We start from the raw sequence: 20,710 nt of genomic DNA on the forward strand, positions 1-20,710 counted from the left end.
TTCATACCAGTGCGCCTAGAAAACAAAGTGTGTGTGTTCATACACATGTAACTCATTCATTATCTTATCGGTTACCACAGCTGCCAGAAACATGGAACACCTGTAGTCCATATGTCATGTTTTTAATGTGGGCTGTGGTCTTTTTCCAAGCAACTCTAAATTGTATTTAAGATTCTAACAACACCAATGTAATGCTCAGAACTCTGATTTGAACAACTACACAGGAGAGAGAGTCTTCGTACCTCTGTGCGGTGTTGGTGCTGCGTGGCTCGATGCTGTTTGTTCCCACTTTCTGTTGCGGTTGACGGCACATGACCAGCCTGGTCACATGGATTTCAACCTGCACATGCCAAACACAGGTTCAACACCTTCCAATAGATAGAGATTTAGTAAGTAATAAGTTTTTATGACAAATCATATTAAATTGCTAAATTTTACACTCAAGTAAAATCTTTTGGCTCTAGTTGCTGGGTTGCAAAATCCATGTGGCCATTGAATTGCGAGCGCCCATTTTGAAATTCAACATGTAGCCAAAATAAGGCTCATGTGATTCTAGGTATTAGCAGACCTGTAAAGATGTGAAAGTCCCAAATTGAACCAAAGAAATGGACACAGTTGAGTCAGGACTGTGATGCTGACCAGAACTGGTACAATGTGATTGGCTTCAGCATTGGAAGTAATGAATAGATTTGGATTGGGATTAAATTGGATTTCCATTGTCAGTATAGAGATATTGACAATCAGTCGCCATCCACGCTAAAATGGCCGCTGGGGTCATGTGACCGTCCCCGGAAGGTGGCTTTTCTTGCTCTTGGATGTCTGCAGCTGTAACCTTGAAGGATGCGATTTCATCTGTCACTTATTCTCCCCTCCCCATCTAGACTGTGTCAGGATAAACTGTAACACCAGTAAGTCAACATTCTTCTTCTGCAGCCTTCTTCCGACAGTACCATCAATGTGTGATTACAGCCTGTGTGCTAGATGTAAGGGCAGACGTGTGTGAATGCAGGGGACTGATAATAGCCAGAGATTAAAGTGATGCAAATGTTACTTAATGTACTCGATATGTTTTTAATGGCCCACTTTCCAAATTGATTCAGGCAACCAGTCCTTAATCTTTCCCAGTATGCCTGTAGCTGCTTACACTCAGACTCTGTGGGCTGTGTTGTTTTCCCAACTACACTGTACAATATTCCTGTGTTTCCTCCTTATTTTAACTCATGCAGCGGGATATATACTGTCGGTCTACAATGGGACACATAGATGATGTTAGCAGACATGCTGTGTCATGAGAGGGACTCTTATCTGTCATTATTATTAAAGCACTCACAGCCTTGTAGAGACAGAGAGGGAAACAGAACAGAGCCTTGAAGGGGTTCAGGTGTGTTTGTGTGTGAGTGAACAGATTGTAGACATGTGTTCATATTGCTTGTTCATTGTCATTAATTCACAATAATCCAAACTCGAAAGACTTTTATTCATTTAGCATTTAAGTGATATGCTCTGCATAGTTTCACTGTAAATTCATATGTTTAAAACCAGTCATTAACATAACAATGGTCAGGACATTTTACATTGAATCATGTTAAGTTGCGTTGGCCTTTTGATTGGTCAGACCTAATATAATAAAGTACTGACCACAGCAGTACACACAGTAATGCCTGGATACATGCCACAATGTGCCAACAGCAAGTGTTCTTAGAATAATTTCATATTTAGAATTTCTGATTGAAAGTCAGGAGGAGGAGACTTTCCTAACTGTGAGACTTTTATTAGAATAGATCACCTTCTTCATATACATGCAGTGGACTAGCATTCCTGTACGTCAGGACTGGCCCAACAACTGCAGTCACTGACTTAAAAAACCTAAAGTTGGTCTTCAAGTGCCTGCTGAACCCTGTGTTCAATATTACTCAGCAGATTCAGGACTCTGAGCTCAGTGGGGCTGCGTTGCCCTCTAGTGGTGACATAACACCTTACACTCTCTATCACCATCACTAACAGGACTGTTGTAATGACGCCATGGAACTGCAGTTCATTTGTGATCTACTCTCTGTAATTAAACTGCTGAAACAATGTTTTTAAGTCAGAGTATAACTCAGAGTTTTTACAAATCTAAAAAGCAGAGCACTACCAGCAATGGAGTGAGACAGTTATATTGTGTCATGTGTCAACTCTTAGCCTTGTATGGGTCGCAGCACACGTTTCCTTTTATCTTGCTGTCGGTTGTGATTTGTTGTATTGTTTTCCTCTGTTGTCAAATCAAAAGCAAATGTTAGTTTGGAAAGTAAAGCTGCTGTCTCTAAATGATGAAGATCTCAATCTGACTACACATGTCCAAATTGAAAAGGCTTTTCCAGGATAACATTTCCAGTGTGTTGCATTCGTAGTGAGAGCAGAGGTGTGGTTTGTGCTTGTGCTTCCCCGTCCCTTGACTAACTAACCCTCCTCTTCAGGCAAGGGCCCTGAAGTTCTTTATGCCGGACAAAAGCTCAACGACAATGAGTGGCACTCAGTACGAGTGGTCCGCCGCGGTAAAACCTTCAAACTCACGGTGGATGACGACATGGCTGAAGGTACTACTCTTGTGTTCCACCATTTCACTATAAACATAATGTGCATGGTCATGTCTTTTCTTTCTTTGTTGAGGTAGGTATGGGTGAAGACATCTGGGATGATATTCTGTGTCAGTGGCACCGCTTTAGGATTCAGACAAAAGACTTCTGAGGTGAACAAATCAAAGACAGATAGATGGATAGATGGATAGTTCATCAAGCCCGCAAGGGGACATTATTTATATTTAAAGATTACTTGTGCCTTGTGTTTGATAATTGATGATATAGTAAGACTGACCTAATTCATTGGTGTGTGATTTCACCATTTGTTTAAAAATGTCTTTTCTTTATATGTTACTTTTTGCTTTTACTTGACCGTCTCAGCATTGGTGGGTGTTGCTTCAGCATGACACAAAGTGAAACTGGGCTGGAGGTGGCAGTATCTCTCCTCCTCTTCCACCCCTTCATCCCTCTGCTTCTTCTCCTCTCTCTTCCCTCCCTCCATCTCAGGTCAGATGGCGGGCGACCACACCCGTCTAGAGTTCAACAACGTGGAGACGGGCATCTTGACCGAGAGGCGCTTTGTCTCGTCTGCTCCCTCCTCCTTTATAGGGCATCTTCAGGTATGAAGCAAAGACAGATGCAGCAGACGCATCCTTTAACAAACGTTAGTCACAGATAAACTCGTGTCCCAAAGAGGAGGGTTCTCATCATCATTATTCATCATCTTAGTCAAAGGTGTGGAATTGAAGTGTCTCGACTCCTCTGCCCATAGAGCCTGAAGTTCAACGGGATGCAGTACATCGACATGTGCAAGAACGGGGACATCGACTTCTGCGAATTAAACGCCCGCTTTGGCATGCGCTTCATCATAGCCGACCCCGTCACCTTCAAGACTAAGGGCAGCTACCTGGGCTTGGCCACTCTGCAGGCCTACACCACCATGCACCTCTTCTTCCAGTTCAAAAGCACCTCGCCTGACGGTTTCATCATCTTCAACAGCGGAGACGGAAACGACTTCATCGCTGTGGAGCTGGTGAAAGGGTGAGTGGGGCAGTGACGGTGCAGACGTTAGCTCATTATTCAAATAGCAGCACCGGTGTGTGTGTGCTGTATGTGTTCCTAAGGCCTTATGAGGTGAACAGTGGTGACCCATCTATCTCTGTTGCACCTTTCGGCAGCTTAAAAGTGAAAAGATCTTTGTGTTGCAGCGAAGATTGTTTCATTATCAGTTTACCTCCCATCAGTGCCAGAGCAGCGTGAGTGTGAGAGCTCTTCCTCAGGGAAACCCGTCTGGGAAGATAAATGGAAAATGGACTTGCATTTCTATATTGCCATTCTCTTCCGCCGGTCATTCAAAGCGCTTCACACTAATGCTGCTTTCCAGACTGCTCTGAGCTTCACTTTTAGTCAGAGTTTACTTGTAAGCTCTGGTTGAATCCATCCGCTCCGACTGGACGAAGAAGCAGAGTGTCTGATGTCACACAACAGTGGAAGCACACATTGTAAATGTTAAAGCATCAACTAGAAGTCAACCTAACGTATATTTGACTGTAAGTAATTCAAATGATACACAGTAGCATGTAGTAACACTTGTTCTGCATGTGGATTGATGTCAGCATGAGTCACAATGTTATCAGGTTGCTGGGGACAGTAAAGAATCTCTGAACGTTATCTTCTCTCCACAAACGTTATCCTGTAAAATGTTGAAACGTCCAGAAGACTCTGTTGGCTGTCCTGCTGACAGCTCAGTCGTGTAAATACCAAAGAAACTTCAGTTTGTCTCGGTCGAGTCAGTTATTGTTTATGTTTGGATCGTGCTCCAGGAACGCTTGGAGAGTGGAAGTTGGAAATTTCAACTGGGAACTTCCGACCTCTGAGTCGTCTGGAACGCAGCATTGCATTATAACATTCAGCCATTCACACGTTGAAACACTTGAGCCACCTGCTCATCAGGGTCTGACTAATGCACATTCATGCACATCCACACACTGATGACTTCAGCAACTATTTGAAGTTCAGTATCTTGATCAAGGACATTTTGACATGCCGATATAGCGATAAGTGGACGACCCGCTCTAACTCCTGATCCACAACCACAGGATGAAGGCTTCCTGCAACCACACACTCACCGACACTAACAGACCCTGATGCGTTGATCTGCTGTGCTCCTCCTCTGCTAGGTTCATCCACTATGTGTTCGACCTGGGGAACGGGCCCAGTCTGTTGAAGGGGAACAGTGACAACCCGCTGAACGATAACCAGTGGCACAACGTGGTCATCACAAGAGACGCCTCCAACACACACACGCTGAAGGTGGACACAAAGTCAGTCACACAGAATGTCAACGGAGCCAAGAACCTGGACCTCAAAGGTAGCTCATGCAGGCTTCTGGAGAAATCAGATCATGATGATGAGGGTCAAAGGTTGTTTGGACGGAGACAGACTAGCTGTTTCCCCTGGTTCCCAGTCTTTGTGCTAAGCTAAGCTAAGCGGCTGCTGGCTGCAGCTTCATAATTGCCGTACAGACATGATGACTGGTATCAATTTTCTCCTCTAACTCTAGAAAATAAATGAGCCTATTTTGAACAATTCATTTGCAAAGCATGTATTATTCGTGTACATTCACTATGCTGAGTATTACAGAATGAGATAGCAATATATTTAGTGAAGGGCTGTTTAGTTCGGACTTGAACTTAACTTGAACTCGGGAGTTGGGACTTCAGAGCTAAAACTTCTGATTTACCAAATGACAAACTGTCCCACTGAATCCTGAGACTTCATGAAACACTCCTGTGGTCCCGAGATGTTGTTGATTTCAGCCGCACGTTAAGAGATTCAAGATTCATTGTACAAGTCGAGTATCAGTCCTGAGAAACACAACCTCAATCTATACATGTGTCAATAATATTAAATATTATTTGCATCGTAAGAAAGAGAAGATAAAACGGAGGCATACTTGAAAATAAGGAAATCGTTTTCTATCACATGAGTAACCTGAATATTTCTCAAACTCACCAACATGCTTATGTCGTCTCCCCTCAGGTGATCTGTTTGTCGGAGGTCTGGGACCCAACATGTACCAGAGCCTCCCTAAGCTGGTGGTTTCCCGGGAGGGCTTCCAAGGCTGCTTGGCCTCAGTTGATCTCAACGGCCGCCTGCCAGATCTCATCAACGACGCCCTTTTCCGCAGTGGGCAGATAGAGCGAGGCTGTGAAGGTACAGATGGCCGGCAGCGTATAAGAATCATGAGCTGCTCCAAGAGATGTATTAGTCTCATAGAAGGCTCTTCAGCAGCCCTTAAAGACACTCTCTGGCATCCTTAATCCAATTCTTTTTCTTTTTTCCTTCGCCAGGCATTTGTCACATCACAGGAAAACACTTTGTCTTTTAGTTCCTTGCTTGTTGATTTTTATGTTGTACATGTTGTCTATTTGAAGATCAGTACTGAAACCTGAATAACAAATGAAGAAACGTCCTGTTTACCCAGATTATGAAAGATAGTGAAAAACTAACAGGCCAAAAGTCTGGCTGTTTTTAACTGTAGCTAAAGTGATGCTACTTCCACTCAAACACTCTGTCTGCAGACTAGTTTTTTGCAATTACAGAATACAGAAAAGCTGCTGATGATGTATTTGTACATAGAGACAATATTAAATTTAACCTCTTTATTGTTGTCATTTGAATGACCAATCAGTAAGCTAGGCGGTTTCCATCTATATTAGTTGTTCTATCTTCTCACTCTTTCCATGGGTTGTGCATGTGGCCTGTAGAGGGCAGCAGAGGATTACGATAGAGCTGCTCAGTGGCCTCAGTGAGGAGAGAAAACATCTTCTCAACAAACCCTGTGTAATGAAAGAAATGTAGGTTTTTTTCCGGAGCTCAACCCTCACTAAAGAATCAACAAGGCCCCCCAATGTTGCACTCTGCACAAAGTGACACATTCTGTACTTGTACCAACACTAACAATGCTGGTCCCGCACTAACCTTTACTCTTGTTTTCCGCTCTGCTCTGTTCTGTTATTTTCTTTCTGCGCTAACAAAGTTGGTTTCACCAAAGCTGACCTGCAAGGTAGAGGGTTAAACTCAGCCTCTCTGAGGCCTGCTCGACTGAAAGTCTGCTGTGTGCAATGCATTGTGGGTGTCGCCATGGCAGTAATGTTCCCTTGGTGCAGCAGAGGTGACTTGCTCTCTGGAAAGAAAAACTGAATATGAAGACAAAAAGACAAAGACAGACTAGTGGCAGACAAAACAACAGATTAAGCAACCAGGGGGAAAACAAAATATATATATATATATATATGATTATTGTGTGGATATTGCTGTTTCATACTGTAGCAGTGTGAATGCAACTATGCTTATGTTAGACTGCAGCACAACAGTAATATAACTGCATGTTTTCTTCCCTGCTAACCACGGCTAAGTGTTTGTATATTTGATAAAGTTGCAAAGAATTTGAGTTGACATGATATTTAAAGAGAGCAAACAGATCAGGTCAGATGGGTGACGTTCATCCAGTACGCGCATAAAGCAGAGGCAGATCATTTATAGGAGTGCTTTGTTCTACTATGAAAATAGCAGTTGTGACACATTGCAGGCCGGCATACACAGCAGGAAGAGGCTGTGGCTGCACATCCAAACACCGTCGGTGTCATGTCTGTCTCTCTCTTTAACGAAAGAAACCTAACCTGTCGCTGCTTTTACCAGCTCAGAGAGCGAGTGACCTCCTGCTGCAACGCTCAACTGCAGCGAAATCCTCCATTGCTCACTCGGACAAAGGAGCACCGCCGTGCACACGCAAACATGAGCTTCCCGCTGATGCAATACAGAAGTCCATGTATGCACACAGTGTGGAGGATGCCTGGCTGACCACCACCACCGTGCATTACACAGTAAATGCACTTTCAGCCGGCAAACTTGCTCTGTCCTCCACGTCAAATGGCTCTTCACATTGTCTTGCACAAGACAAATGACACCGTTTACTTGCATTTGTCTGCCATTTATTTGGCCTGTTTATTTGATTTGCGTTTGTTTGTTTCCAACGTGGTTATCGGAGGGGTTTCTGTCGAGGTCCCCCCCCTGTCTGTCTAGACTCCGACGGGGGAATTGTTTATCTTGTTATCTATGCTGTGCGCTTGTCCTGATCTGCATTCCCTCTCAGTAATAGTATTCAAAGGTAAGAGCTATGTGTGGTGTAGACCAATAGCAAACACACATCCAGTTTGACTTTGAATACCCTCCTCAACTGCTGCCTGACTGAAGTGCATATACCAGGATATGCACTGCGTGTTCTCAAGTGCTCCATTTGTTTCTCCTCTTCTCTTCGTGAACTCCGTCTGCCTCGTGTTCACCGTGTATTCTCACAGTGAAAGATATTTGGATAAAAATCGTCGGGGCCACTTTAATGCATTTTTAAACAATGGGTATTGTTTTTATCCATGAGTCATTTGTTAAAAGGTTTTCTTTGATGTCATGTCTTGCTTGTTCACAGAGGGAATGCAGCGTTCGAAGTTTTACTCTGATAAAACTTTTTTTAATTAGTTGTTGGAATGATAGAAATTGCATGCATGTCCACCTGCACACACGCTGCAAAAAGAAGGGATGTTGACAGTGTCATCACATCAGCCCAGCTGTGGTACAAGTCTCAAATGCAGATTAGACCTAAGATAGCATAGCATCCTGTACAGCAGTTTTTACAGCCATTACCTCAGAGAAAACGCTGATGCTTTCACTGCTTGAGGAGCGTGCTGTTGATCCTGTGAAAAGCTGGCGCGTCTGCTTGGGCTTGCCACTGCGTTTGCCGCTTCACCCAGCATGAAACAGGATTCCCCAGACTGTTTTTGAAGTGTGTTGTACTCCAGGTCAGGCTTCCTGTGGTGGCACTGTTTACTCCTTGTTCTTCCTTCTAGGCCCACATGCTGTATAGCTATCTCTAGAGTGCATTTGTGCTGCATGGGTCCTGCATTGTTAAGGCTCAGCAGTAGCTCTTATTGTTGCTTGATTGTGCTCCTGTGGTATCTCTGTCTCCCTCCCTCACCTTTCACAGGCCCGAGCACGACCTGCCAGGAGGACTCGTGCGCCAACATGGGTGTGTGTATCCAGCAGTGGGAGAACTTCACTTGTGACTGCTCCATGACGTCTTACTCGGGAACGCACTGCAACGACCGTGAGTACTGCTTGAGATGTACCTGAACCTGACCTGCATGTGCAGTAGAGGAGCACTCCTCTGATTAGTACATGTATATGTGAGCTTTATCAAGTCTGAGAAAGTCACTTAAGTAATCTATTAAGCAATATCAGCTTCTACTTGGAGACCTGATCAGCATTTAGCATTTAGTCTGGGAGGGTCTTACAAAACTTAAATTGCATGGGACGTACAGGATCCAATTTCCAATCCAGCTTGACCCACATTAGGAAGTGAAAGTCCGGATATCTCAGCCGTGCAGCACCAATTTGGTCTCTTTGGTCCCTTTAACTGTACGGAAGTGCAACTCTAAAATGTAGGAGTGCTCCTTTAAAACTGCCATATTTCACTTCCTGCATATAGAAGTGCATACAAACACATTATTATGAAGCCATGCACTGATTTCACATGCTACAAACATACACATAAAGTGGATGCAGCTATGGAGCCGTGCCGTCCTCTCTGCCACAGTGAGTACCACATCCTTGACTCAAGGACTCCAGGCTGTTTCACTCATGTGCTTATTAAGCCCTTGTCAGATTTGCTGCATGAAAGTGGAGCTGAAAGCTTCATGTGATCTTTGAATGAAGCAGCTGAGAGATGCCATCAAAGGGCGTTTTTTTATTTTCTTTGCTGCAATGCAGGCAATTTGTCGTAACATATGCTTGATGTCCCGAGCTTTCACATTTCGGGCTTCGGAGTGAACGGCTGCGACTGATGATGCGTAAAATATCCACTTCTGTCTCAATCGCCTTTTCATAAACGCCCTTCAAATAGCTTTCAAAGAAGTGGAAGTGTGAGTGTGTGTGGAAATCTCTTATCCCCATGACGACAGGGGACTTCCCCTCAGTAATCACGGTTGGCGGTCTTTCATTTAGCGGTTAATAGTCGGGGCATACTGCTGCTGGGCCAGACTAATGAGGTGGTGGAGGCTGTTAGGATAGCTGCTCTCCGTGAGCGCTGGCATCCCCTAATCATCCAGACCTTTCTGATGTGACACCGTGTTGGACTCCATACTTCTCAAATCCCAATTTCCTTTTCTTTTTGCTCTTTATTTCTTTGTCTCTTCTTTGTTTTCTCTCTGCAAAAGATGGTCAGACGCTATGGTGTCCACGCAGGGCCAATAATTGACTCCAGTTCTCACCTCGTGATGTGAGCTGTGTGTTTATGGGTTAATCAGTGATGAGAAGCCCTCATTACTTCATCTCCTGGTGCTGCCTGGGATGACATGGAGAGAGATTTCATTGATTTCCGATCGACACAGATATATTTCTTCTTGAAATATAAGAGATTGGGATAGTAACAATTGTCATCTCATGACAGTGCAGGTTTAAGAGTCTTAGTTCTCCTGTTGCTGGCTCTGGAGAGAGATGTGCACTAATATCGACTGGACTGTCAAAGCGTATAATATCATCCTTATCTGAGCGCTGTTGCACTGAATGGGATTTTTGTTTCTCTCTCTTTTTCAAGCTATTTCTTTTCATTTCCTGTGCTAGAAGTAAGAAAATAAACAATAAAGAGAAGCAAAAAGGATAACGGGGTAAAGAACGGCCAGTTTCTTTCACAGGAGTTCATATTTCAGAAAGTGCACATGACACTGTGCGCCCAAGATAAGGGGTCTCGTTTTCTGTTGCATTGAATCAATGTTCTGACGCCAGAGGTTTCATGAGCTCAGCAGTGCAGTCACACACCACCAGGTGGCAGTAAATCCATAAGCAGGACTGCACACTGTCCCTCCGTGCTGTGAGGAAATGAGATGCAATCATGAAATCAGCTTTCCTGTTATTTTCCTCTTGTACTTCTCTCAGTCTCTTTATCTAGCCTCCACTACAAACACACGGCCCATCCAATTTCTATAGTTATGGATCATAGAGAGAATATTGTGTATCCTAAACAATGCAAAATCCTGAGGAGTACAATACAATCATATTGCCAACTGTTTTGTTTCTGGGTTGTAGCTGGATAGAAATGAAAACGGTGAGCACGGTCTGTGCCTTGTGTGTTTTGTATGACTGTGGGACTCTCTTTTATTCAGTGAGCACAGCGCTGAGAGAGAGTTTTTAATTAACAATGTGGGAGTGGAGCCTCTCCCTCTGTTTCTCTCAGTCTCTCCCTCTCTGATAGCTGGCAGCAAATATCAGTAATTGTCTGCTTCTCTGACTCCGTCTCTACCCATTGTCCAAATGAAGAAACTTGAACAAAGTAAAGGTAACATTTCTGCCAGTGAAGCCTCTCGCAGTGTCATGTGTGCGATTGTTAGCGCCGAGCCTGCGTGCTCTCTCTGCACCGCTCCATTGTAGCCATCAGGGCTCTCGGTGGCGGAGGAGAAGAAAACACATCAAGCCTCAGCAGGCATGAACTATCTACACAGCTTTCATTTATTCCTGTGTACCCCTGCAGCCTGCACTTTGTCTCTGCACACCTTTACTTATGGGAACAAGACACAAAGGGACTTTGCACCATTTCAAAGCCACTTGGACAATCTGGAGGTACATATTGTGCTCAGCACTGCTTAAAAAAGGAGGTTTGTGGGGATGAACTCTTTTTATAGCATTTTCATCCTGCTTGGTTCTGGCTCACTGCTTTGTCATGCTCATCTCCATCTCCCTGTCGCCTCGTATCCATCCCCCCCCTTTTTTCTCTCAGTCTTTTCTCCTCCTCTCCCTCTCCTCTTCCTCTCTGTTTCCTGAGCAGACCTCTTCCTGTCAGATTATATGAATACCGCGTATTTTCATTTAAATCCAAGGACATGGGAGCTGTGGGCCAAGCAAGAAGAGCAGCGGACACTCCTCTTCCACATCCAGAGCAATCACTCAACTTACGTAATAGAATTATTTTTGCAAAGGTCGCTGCATTGTTCCACAGTCAGGAACATGGTAAACAAACAGAAAGAGAGAGTGGAGTCAGTAATTGCTTAGATAGATTTAGTGATGAATTTCTCTGCCAGTGTATTGATCCCTACCAGCACTCTGGTACTGCTCAACCCAATGTCCTTAATTCACTTTCCAAGGCATGCTCAGAGGGCTGTAACCATATCTGGCTAACTGCTTACATAAATGACACAGCAGCGGCATTGCGTTCTTCACTACATAAAAGAAAATAATCATGGCATTCGCCTCGTAGTCATTTCTATTTCCGCTCGTTGGGGAGAGGAGCGAGGAGGGAAATAAAAGGACAAAAGAGGTCCGGGGTTGAGGAACAAGCTGTGTTTCCTCTGGTCCACAATGTTCTACTCAGTAGAAAATCAGCAATAATAACATAATAACAGCATTTTCCCTCTATTGACTGATGTGTGTACTCAACAGCATTAGATCCAGAGGGGCAAATAAAGACATAGCCACACAATGGCCCTATCCACTTTGAAATGACATCAATGAGGAGTGAAGGTTTTAGAATAAACAAAAAAATGAGAAACAAGACACAAAAACATGCAGACGTTGCTGTAGACCTCCTGTGCATTGGAGCGTTGAATAATTCGACCTGCTGTGTCTATAAATGGGATGAAGTAGCTCAAGCTGGCCAACAGGTGTTGAGCAGGGGTTAGCTGGCTACGAGGCGCTCTCCGTGAATCATGGAGCCTGGCTTAGTTTCAGCTATAGGCACGGATGGAGTGGTGGCAACTTAAGATCATAATGGATGTGAAATGTTTTCCTTTTCCTTGATTTTATTCTCTCAGAGGCTCATAAAAGTTTCCATTCAGTGTGTGAAAGTACCTTTTGGCGAAATGGGACTTATACAGTAAGTGGAGCATTGAAATATGAAAACATTTCTCTATAAATACCTCAGGTAGATTAGAAATGGGCCAAAATATTTCCACAGAGAATGAATTGTCCTCAGCGCACCAGCTATCCCGAAAGCACACTTTGGAATGATCTCACTATCTTTGTTGTCGTAGTTGAGGCGAATATGTCGGCTGGAAATGACTGAGGCGTCACATGATCAGGTGGCTTTTTAACAGCTACTTCACAGCTGCCTGCAGTATCCTCACTAAAGAACACGTTCTGGATGATGGAGCTCTGCTGAGGAAACGGCTCCTGTTATTGTGTAGCTGTGGCTGGAGGAAAAGGGTAATTGCCCAACATCAACGCAGTAGAATTGCCTGAAACACATACATACACAAGAGGGCACACACGTAAAGTTGTCCCTCTGAGGTTTATAATATCTCTTCCTCCCCCATCACTTTATCACTCCTCTTCCTTGTCTTATGATATCTGTATGAGAACTGGAGCTGCATGTCCAGCCCTTGGGGGTCTAACGAGCTGCCCCGCTATTGGCTGATCAGGCTAATGATGCTTGCCCAGCAGTGCATCATGTCACTGTGATAAGAGTGGATGTCGCTTGTGTCAATCGATGTGTCACCACCGTGCTCAGAGCCGCGGCATAATTGGATATACGCAGTGCTGTGGAGCCTAAATGCCCCAGGGCCAGAAGAAAAGCCAATGTAAAACGGGTGAAAGGATGGAGGAGAAGTGTGCAAGGTTTTACTCCTCAACGAGTGGGGGTGTGGAGTTCTCTATATTTTGGGGTAATTCATTTTTATTTTCATATATTTCTGAGCCATTGCTTTTAATGCAGAATTATTTCTTGGTCGATTTCTTCAAGCCACACGAACACTTTATTGTTTTGGTTTTCTGGTCAACAAGTCTGCTCTCATGAAGGGTGCTGAGTTTGAAATGTATTATATATCTATGATTGAGGGATTACCTTTAGCTCTCAACATGGCGATGGCTGATGGCGATACTTCAAAATGTATTTTGATACAAAATACAAAATACCCCTCAAATAAATGTATCAAAATACTGGTGCAAGAAAATGTAACAAAATATAATACATGTATTTTGTATTTAAAATACAGGAAATACTTTTTTCTGGATTTTCCGTTTTCTCACAATTTGGTAAAGCAGATCATTCAGGTTTGGGCTATATAATATAATAATAATATAATATAATTATATCTATAATGTACACAAAGCTCTGGTGAAGCCCACACAAAGGAAGAACAGTCATAGGATGTCAGTGTAACTAAGCACATCTGTGCTTGTTGATGGTCCTTCTTGAACATCATCTTGCTGAGACATGTTGTCCACCTGGCCAACTGTAGAATGCATGAAGCAATAAAACGAAGAATACTTTCATAATATGCCTTTTAAATCAAATATATTGGATATTTAATGTTTTTTTGTTTTTTTAAACAAATGGACATCTACTGTCATAGCCTGGCTAACTGTGAACGATATTATCTGCCAGTAATTGACATGGCATTATGACATTCACATTGAGGAGATACAGCATAACTCAGTGGTGGCCGTCAGGGCCTGCAAGGCCTTCTCTGCTGGCCTAAACAGAATCACAAAGCTACATCTATTTTATAATTTAATAATTGTTCTTAAATACACCACATGTATTATAATTTATAAAAATATTGTTCCCATTATCTTATGTTCTCATTGCACAGCTCCTGTCTTCCTCAGTTGTTCTGCTTCCAGTGCAGCTTGTTTTAAGTAGAGCTTTTATCCAATCAGATCTCACCTCTGTGTCTCTATGTAAGAACAGAGGCAGAGGCCTGCAGACTCTCAAGTGCATCCATGTGCAGTTTAAGTGAATGGGGACGATATTGTTGATTGTCAGTGTTCAACCAATCAGGTCTTTAGTTTGACATGTTGGGCGTATTCTTTGACGTGTCAGTGCCTGCTAGCCGGCCTATAATGACGTCAGCATTACGTGCAGCTCAGTGTCCATGTGCAGCTCTGCCGCGAGGTGCAGAGTGCGCTGTGATTGGTCAGTGGGCAAGCACGTGACTATCGTGAAACGAAACTCAACAGCAGAGGCTTCGTCGGGTAGTGAATCTCATCACGTGATGCAGCTCAGCCAATCAACTATGGGCATTCTGACCCGAGTGAGATGTACCACACACCATGACACAGGGGGCTGAGACGGGGAAAGACGTACAATGTTCGAGTTGTGAAAGTAAAATCCTAAAATAATTTCGGTGGGATTGCGGCTTGTCATTAAGGAATGACGGTGGATCCGACAGCCAGACCATCTGAGAACCACTGTCCTACATGAGTGCAGAAAACATTATAATTTCCTCAATTTAAACTTCTGCATTTTCCAAGTGCTCTAGTATTATTCAAACGTATTGTAAGCCTCGTACCGAGCGGGTTAATACGAAGACGTATATAGTTACATCCTTAAAAACTAATAGCTGTGGCGCCATCATGTGGTTATAAGGTGGTATTTCAGCTGCAGGACAGCAGTGTAGGCCCAGGCATACAATGCACGGCCCGCCACTGGCATAACTTGTAATACAGTGCAAGATTAGATGGTCAGACGTCTCTTGATTAGGTTATCATGAACATACAAGCTCCCAATCTCCCTCTTCAGCTAGCTACTCGACTGATAAGTTAACTTGCTAAACACTGGCTATGCACTAGCCTAGTCAGCATGCTAGCGTCATTAGCATGTTAGCATCAAGCTTAATATTATAACCATCACCATGTACATACATTAGGCTATGTAGCCAGACCCAGACATCAATTATACATCAAGCTAGTTGACATCTGTCACACTCAGATAACATATTTACCTTGACAGACAATCCGTTGAACTTGAAGACTGAACTCGTGAACTGTTTTTTGATTCGTGGAGAAAGTATTTTGAGTATTTTAAATACAAAATGACTCCACTCTAAAGTATTTTGTTCCAAATTACGCCCGATCAAATACAAATTACAAAATACTCAAAAGTAATTGAAATACGTATTTCAAATACAAGTAATATAAATACTGCCCATCTCTGCTAGTAGCGAACAGTGCTAACGGCACCAACAGTTCAAACAACGGCAGCAGTGCTGACGGAGCTGACAGAGTTTACCTGAAAGAGAAGCGGCATGTGTCAGGAAAGCGTTATCAGCGGTAACCATCGAATGAGTGCAGCACTTAACCCCCCATAAAAACAGAAATCATCCCTTTACATTTCATTTTTGTAAAAGACTTTAACAAATGAAAGGCAGTGGGTTTATTGGGAAGCTCTAGGTGTTGGTAGGCACAAACAAAAGCATGCCTTCTTCTGCTGTCTCTGGAACTCCTCTCACTTTCTGCAAAATGCTTCGGTGAGCGAATGAGAGAGATGTTGTATGGAGAGGGAGGAAATGATTGAGTCGAACACATTACAGACAGTTACGATGAGGGGCATCCATCTGTTTTGGTGCCAGGCGGGTAACCTTGAGGCTGTCAGAGAGTTCCCAGCCCTGGCCCTCACATCCATCAACACATTCCACACATTCCAGGAGCAGCGGCAACACATACAAATCACCCGATCAATGCCTTGAACGCCTCGCCTCAACTTCAGGGTTTTTGGTCAGGAACATGTCTTGAGTAAGAGCAGTTTGGGCGCACCTTTTCTTTCGCATATTTGATATTTCTTTCTGCGCTGGTCTTTCGACGTACATGTCTCTTTCATCATATTTCGTACCCCAGTGCTTTTGATCTGACACCCTAGGAAAGAAGGAGAAATTATCTTTTCTTTTAAATGTTTGTTATCACTGTGTGACAGCAAATACACATTGTCAGGACAATAACGTGATGCTTTGGTTTTTGAAAGGCCACACAAATAGAAGTCATTTGTCATTGGCAGACAGCGTCCTCTGCACTCAATTGCAGCAGTGAGTACACATTACAATTTAGATGTGCATGGATCAAAGAGGAAAGGTGAGTTGCTCTTGGTTCGTCACTCGCCCTGTCTCCCTCCTTTCTCTCTCTTGTCTCCCAACAGTGAAGGGTGATCGGTAGCATCACCAGTAGGGAGCTAAACCACTCAAAGCAGACTACAAAGAATACAACTCTCCTCTGTACTGCACTTACAGGAGGGTACTTCATCAGCAACAAGGGCCACTGGATCTACCAGTCCTGTTTGTATTCATCTCAAATCAGAATTTGATCTAACTGTGTCTCTGACTGCATTTCATCAAGTGCCAGTCTTAGATAGACAATGCTGTATGTCTGATGCCCACTGACAGACACTTCTACCATACAGGAAGGCTTCTGCAAGGGTCACACTGACCCTTGCAGGTAATTGCCAGAATCTAGTCTCATTGTTGTTTCTTTCGCAAGATGGCGGACGTTGCACGTCGAGACTCGGTCGCTCCTGCTTTTAACCGGTCTCAAATGAAACCTGAGATTTACAAAACTGTTGACGGGAAAGTTATTGTTGAGGATGAGTTGCTTAACTTTCTCGCTATGAAAATTAAGACATTAAGCCAGGACGAGATCGTCCTGTTGGCCGCGAACATAAAAAAGTTTAGTTTGAACTCTGCCCTACTACACATCGGTGCGTTTCCCATGAAGGGGCACAGAAAGACATAAACAACATTACGAGTTGCCTTAAAGTATTGAATGAGTGCGGGGAGAACACTCCCAGATTTGTCTCTCATTACCTGGATGAATTGCCTCCGGTGACATTTTCCAACATGGACGTTTCAAGCTTACTTGGGAGAATGGAGCAGCTGTACACTGAGGTCTGCTCAATGAAGAAGTTGATGCAGCTACAGGCTGATGTCAGCAAAGATTTTCGTGCCATCACTGTGGAAATTGATCGCAGACTGTATGCACTGGAGTGACTCACTGACCTGACTCCGGGCGGTGGCACAGGTGCTTCAGCGGTGCTGGAAGGAGGCACTTTGCGTGCGAAGGCTGGGACCACTGGCTCTGACGATGCAGGGCTTGGGGCTACGCTGGCGGAGGCCTCGGACTTTGATGCCGGAGAAGGGGCTGAGGCGGGACCCTGCGATCTGGACGAAGAGAGGGCTGCGACTGCGAGAAGTTCCGATTGTTCAATATCTTTGTCACGCTCCCCAATATGGAGTCATGTCGTGAAAAAAGGCCGAAGTTAACGCATGTTCCAGAGAACGCTGCTGCTCAGTCGGGGTCGCGTACTGTCGCAAAAGAGACCCGGCAACGTAAGCCTGTTGTTGGGACCGGAGCTGTGGGCAGCATCAAAACGGTCAAGACCAAGCTGGTGAGTGTCTTTGCAACCATGTTCTCACCAGATCTCGACGCTGAAACATTATCTGTGTATCTTAAAGAAACCTGGCCGTGAGGTCAACTGTCAAAAGATCGACACTGTCCACAGAAGATTCAGCTCGTTTAAAGTATCTGCTGAATGTATTGAGTTTTATGAAATGTACATTCCGGAGCTCTGGCCAGAAGGGGCATTTGTCCGGCGCTATTTTGAGCCCCGCATGGCGGGAGTTATCGGCTCTAACCATGCACTTGCTGTGGGGGGGATACGTGTGCCTGTTGGTGCTATGGCCACTCACTTGCCTTGCTAAAATGTTGTTTTATGTTGGTTTTGTCGTACAACTGTCGTGGCCTGCGTGTGGGCCAGAGCGTTGGGGATAAAGCTCGCCGCGTGGTTGTTGACAACCTTTTGGAGAATTGTGACATGCTATGTTTACAAGAGACATTCTTACCAAAGCAAGACTTGGAAAAACTCAACTCTTTTAATGATAACTTTCATGGTGCTGGGGAGTCTACAACTGACTTTGGCATGGGAATAGTCAGAGGAAGGATTCCAGAGGATGTGGCTGTTCTCTGGAATAAGAAGCTTGACTCTTTGATAAATGTGGTCAGGCTTGGTGTTGACTGGTGTGTTGCAATACAGTTCATTCATGATGATAATGAATTCATTATCCGAAATGTCTATTCACCCTATGAGTGCAATCACAATGAGGATGAATATCTAAATAGGCTTGCCTTCATCAATTCCTACATTCAAGATAATACTTCTTCTAGTATTTATCTTATTGGGGATATGAATGCAGATATCTCAGACACAAGCTCAGTATTTGCCAAGCACATGGCTCAGTTTTGTAAAGACAATTATTTTATATTATCAAGCAAAGTGCTTTTGCCTACAGATAGCTATACATGATACATGAGTGAGGCCTGGCACACTACATCATGGCTGGACCATTGTATTGGTACAGCTGATGCTCATGCTTCATTGGGATGTATGGGCATTCTTTATGGAGCAGCAACAACTCATCATATACCTTTTGCTATGTCGATAAATGTTGAACATCTACCGGCGCTATCTAGAAATGGAAATAGTGTCAACACAGAAAAACTTGACTGGTCAACTCTCACTGAAGAGGACGTCTTAGTGTATTGTGCTCGTACAGACCAGTCCTTCAGTCATATTCATCTAGCTAGAGATGCAGCTGTGTGTACTGACGTTAACTGTAAGGATGTGGTGCATAGGAGAGATCTCTGCTTCATGTACAATGACATAGTAAGTGCTCTGTATAAAGACAGCAAGCCCTACTATAACTATAAAAATAAGACCCATAACATCAAACCTGGTTGGAACGAGTATGTAGTTGAGTATCGTGCTGAGCATATTGTTCACCACTCTACACTGCACACTTGTGGTCAAACTATAAAAAAAGAGCTTACAGAGACATCAAGTAGCTTCTAATGATGCCATGAGAATACTGCTAAAGAGACCGAGATGGAGCAGTGCTCGTGAAATGTTTGTGGCTGCACGAGTCAATACTTTCCAAACTGTGTTAAGAAATCTCATGTATAAATTCATTTGTCGATTTAATGACTCTGAAAATTAGATCATAGTTGTTTTAATTAACATAAGGTTTAGTAGCACACGCTACCAGTCCAGCTGTGGAGACATTGGTACAGCTGTCTCTTTGTAAGGCATTGCTAGGCCGATGTACTTTTATTGTATCTGTGTCATTTTATGTATTTGTCTCTATGGACCCTGAGTCTGAAGTAAAGTCTATCTATCGATCTCAATTAGAAGGTATAACTACCCACAGGGCAGTCCTGTCATTCTCTGTGTTCAGTTTCCATAGTGAGCTTACTCATCTGAACACTGTGGCATGAAGTGGTTCAGCCTTTACGAGCTAGAAAAGAAAATTTGATAGCTTTCAGCCATTCATTTTTACCATTAACAGGCTCTCAACTAAAGAACACGGTGTTGCGTCTGAAGGGCACTCGTAGGGAATATATGCTCCTGTGCAGGGGGCCAAGCCATCCCCGGTGTCCACCAGGTGAAACTGATGGCTTTCATCAGGTGAAGGCATTTCAAAGGCAATTACCTCTGACATTTTTATTTCCAAAGAGAACAAGCAGTCCACTCCCACTCGCTATACTGAGGCGCACCTTCCCATGCGTCCAACTCAAACCGGAAGAGGATGATTTTTGGGAACACCTGAGGTCATGCTGTCAGTGTCTTAAAGGTTTCGATTGAACGTCCATTCTGACCTTGGAAATTGTTACACGGTTGTTGTAGTGCTGGGCGGTACACCGGTTCATCCGGATTGAAGGTGTGTTTAGCATGGCCTCTTCCTCTTTGCTACTCTCTGCTCTGATCTTTCATATGATGTAAATGGACATTACCGTTTTCAAAATAAAATTTACTTGTTTCATATTTTACTCGTATTTCCTTGAAAGTGGCTCGTCTTCAGCCTACTAGCAGAAACATGACATGGAAGAAGCTAGCTCTCAAAAGGTCACCATCTATATTCAGTAGACAATGGCCTGGATGAATATGTAATTCTGATTTGCTGAAAGGTTGTTGATTCATTTCACATACCAGCACCCATACTGTAGTCGGTCCATATCCTCCTGGCTCTCTGTAGCCCGAGTTCATGCCCTTGTTCAGACGTCTGGTAATATATCATCACGTACAGAGGAGACAGCTATAGGAACATAGAAAGGGGAATTTGGGCCCCAGCTAGAGCAGGTGAGTTTCAGCACTGCTGTGGCAGGACGGACTTCTGTCGTTAACTTACCCACAGATTACTGTTCACACCATCCAAACATGCAAGCCTGACCAAATGCAGATTTAGGAGCTAATGACTGAACTGAAAAAAGAACATAAATACACAGCCTGTTGTACAGAGCAGCAGCATGTTTAGCTAACGATGAGCTGGGTGAAAAGAGGAAAGTGATTT

At 43.8% G+C, this 20,710-nt stretch overlaps 1 protein-coding gene across 2 annotated transcripts in view; it reads left to right on the forward strand.

Moving 5' to 3' along the window:
* LOC306793263 (neurexin-3b) overlaps nt 1-20,710 on the forward strand; it is a gene marked incomplete at its 5' end in the record, with an annotated part of 220,624 nt that overhangs the window by 52,078 nt on the left and 147,836 nt on the right. For both annotated transcript variants that reach the window (XM_079290790.1, XM_079290789.1), the window contains 7 exons: nt 882-908; nt 2,457-2,576; nt 3,066-3,178; nt 3,331-3,599; nt 4,739-4,929; nt 5,601-5,774; nt 8,602-8,721. In XM_079290790.1, coding sequence (XP_079146916.1) covers nt 882-908; nt 2,457-2,576; nt 3,066-3,178; nt 3,331-3,599; nt 4,739-4,929; nt 5,601-5,774; nt 8,602-8,721 — 1,014 coding nt within the window. The remainder of the gene's footprint in view (nt 1-881; nt 909-2,456; nt 2,577-3,065; nt 3,179-3,330; nt 3,600-4,738; nt 4,930-5,600; nt 5,775-8,601; nt 8,722-20,710) is intronic.

This window comes from Melanostigma gelatinosum, assembly GCF_949748355.1.
Source record: "Melanostigma gelatinosum genome assembly, chromosome: 19".
NCBI classification, from domain to species: domain Eukaryota; kingdom Metazoa; phylum Chordata; class Actinopteri; order Perciformes; family Zoarcidae; genus Melanostigma; species Melanostigma gelatinosum.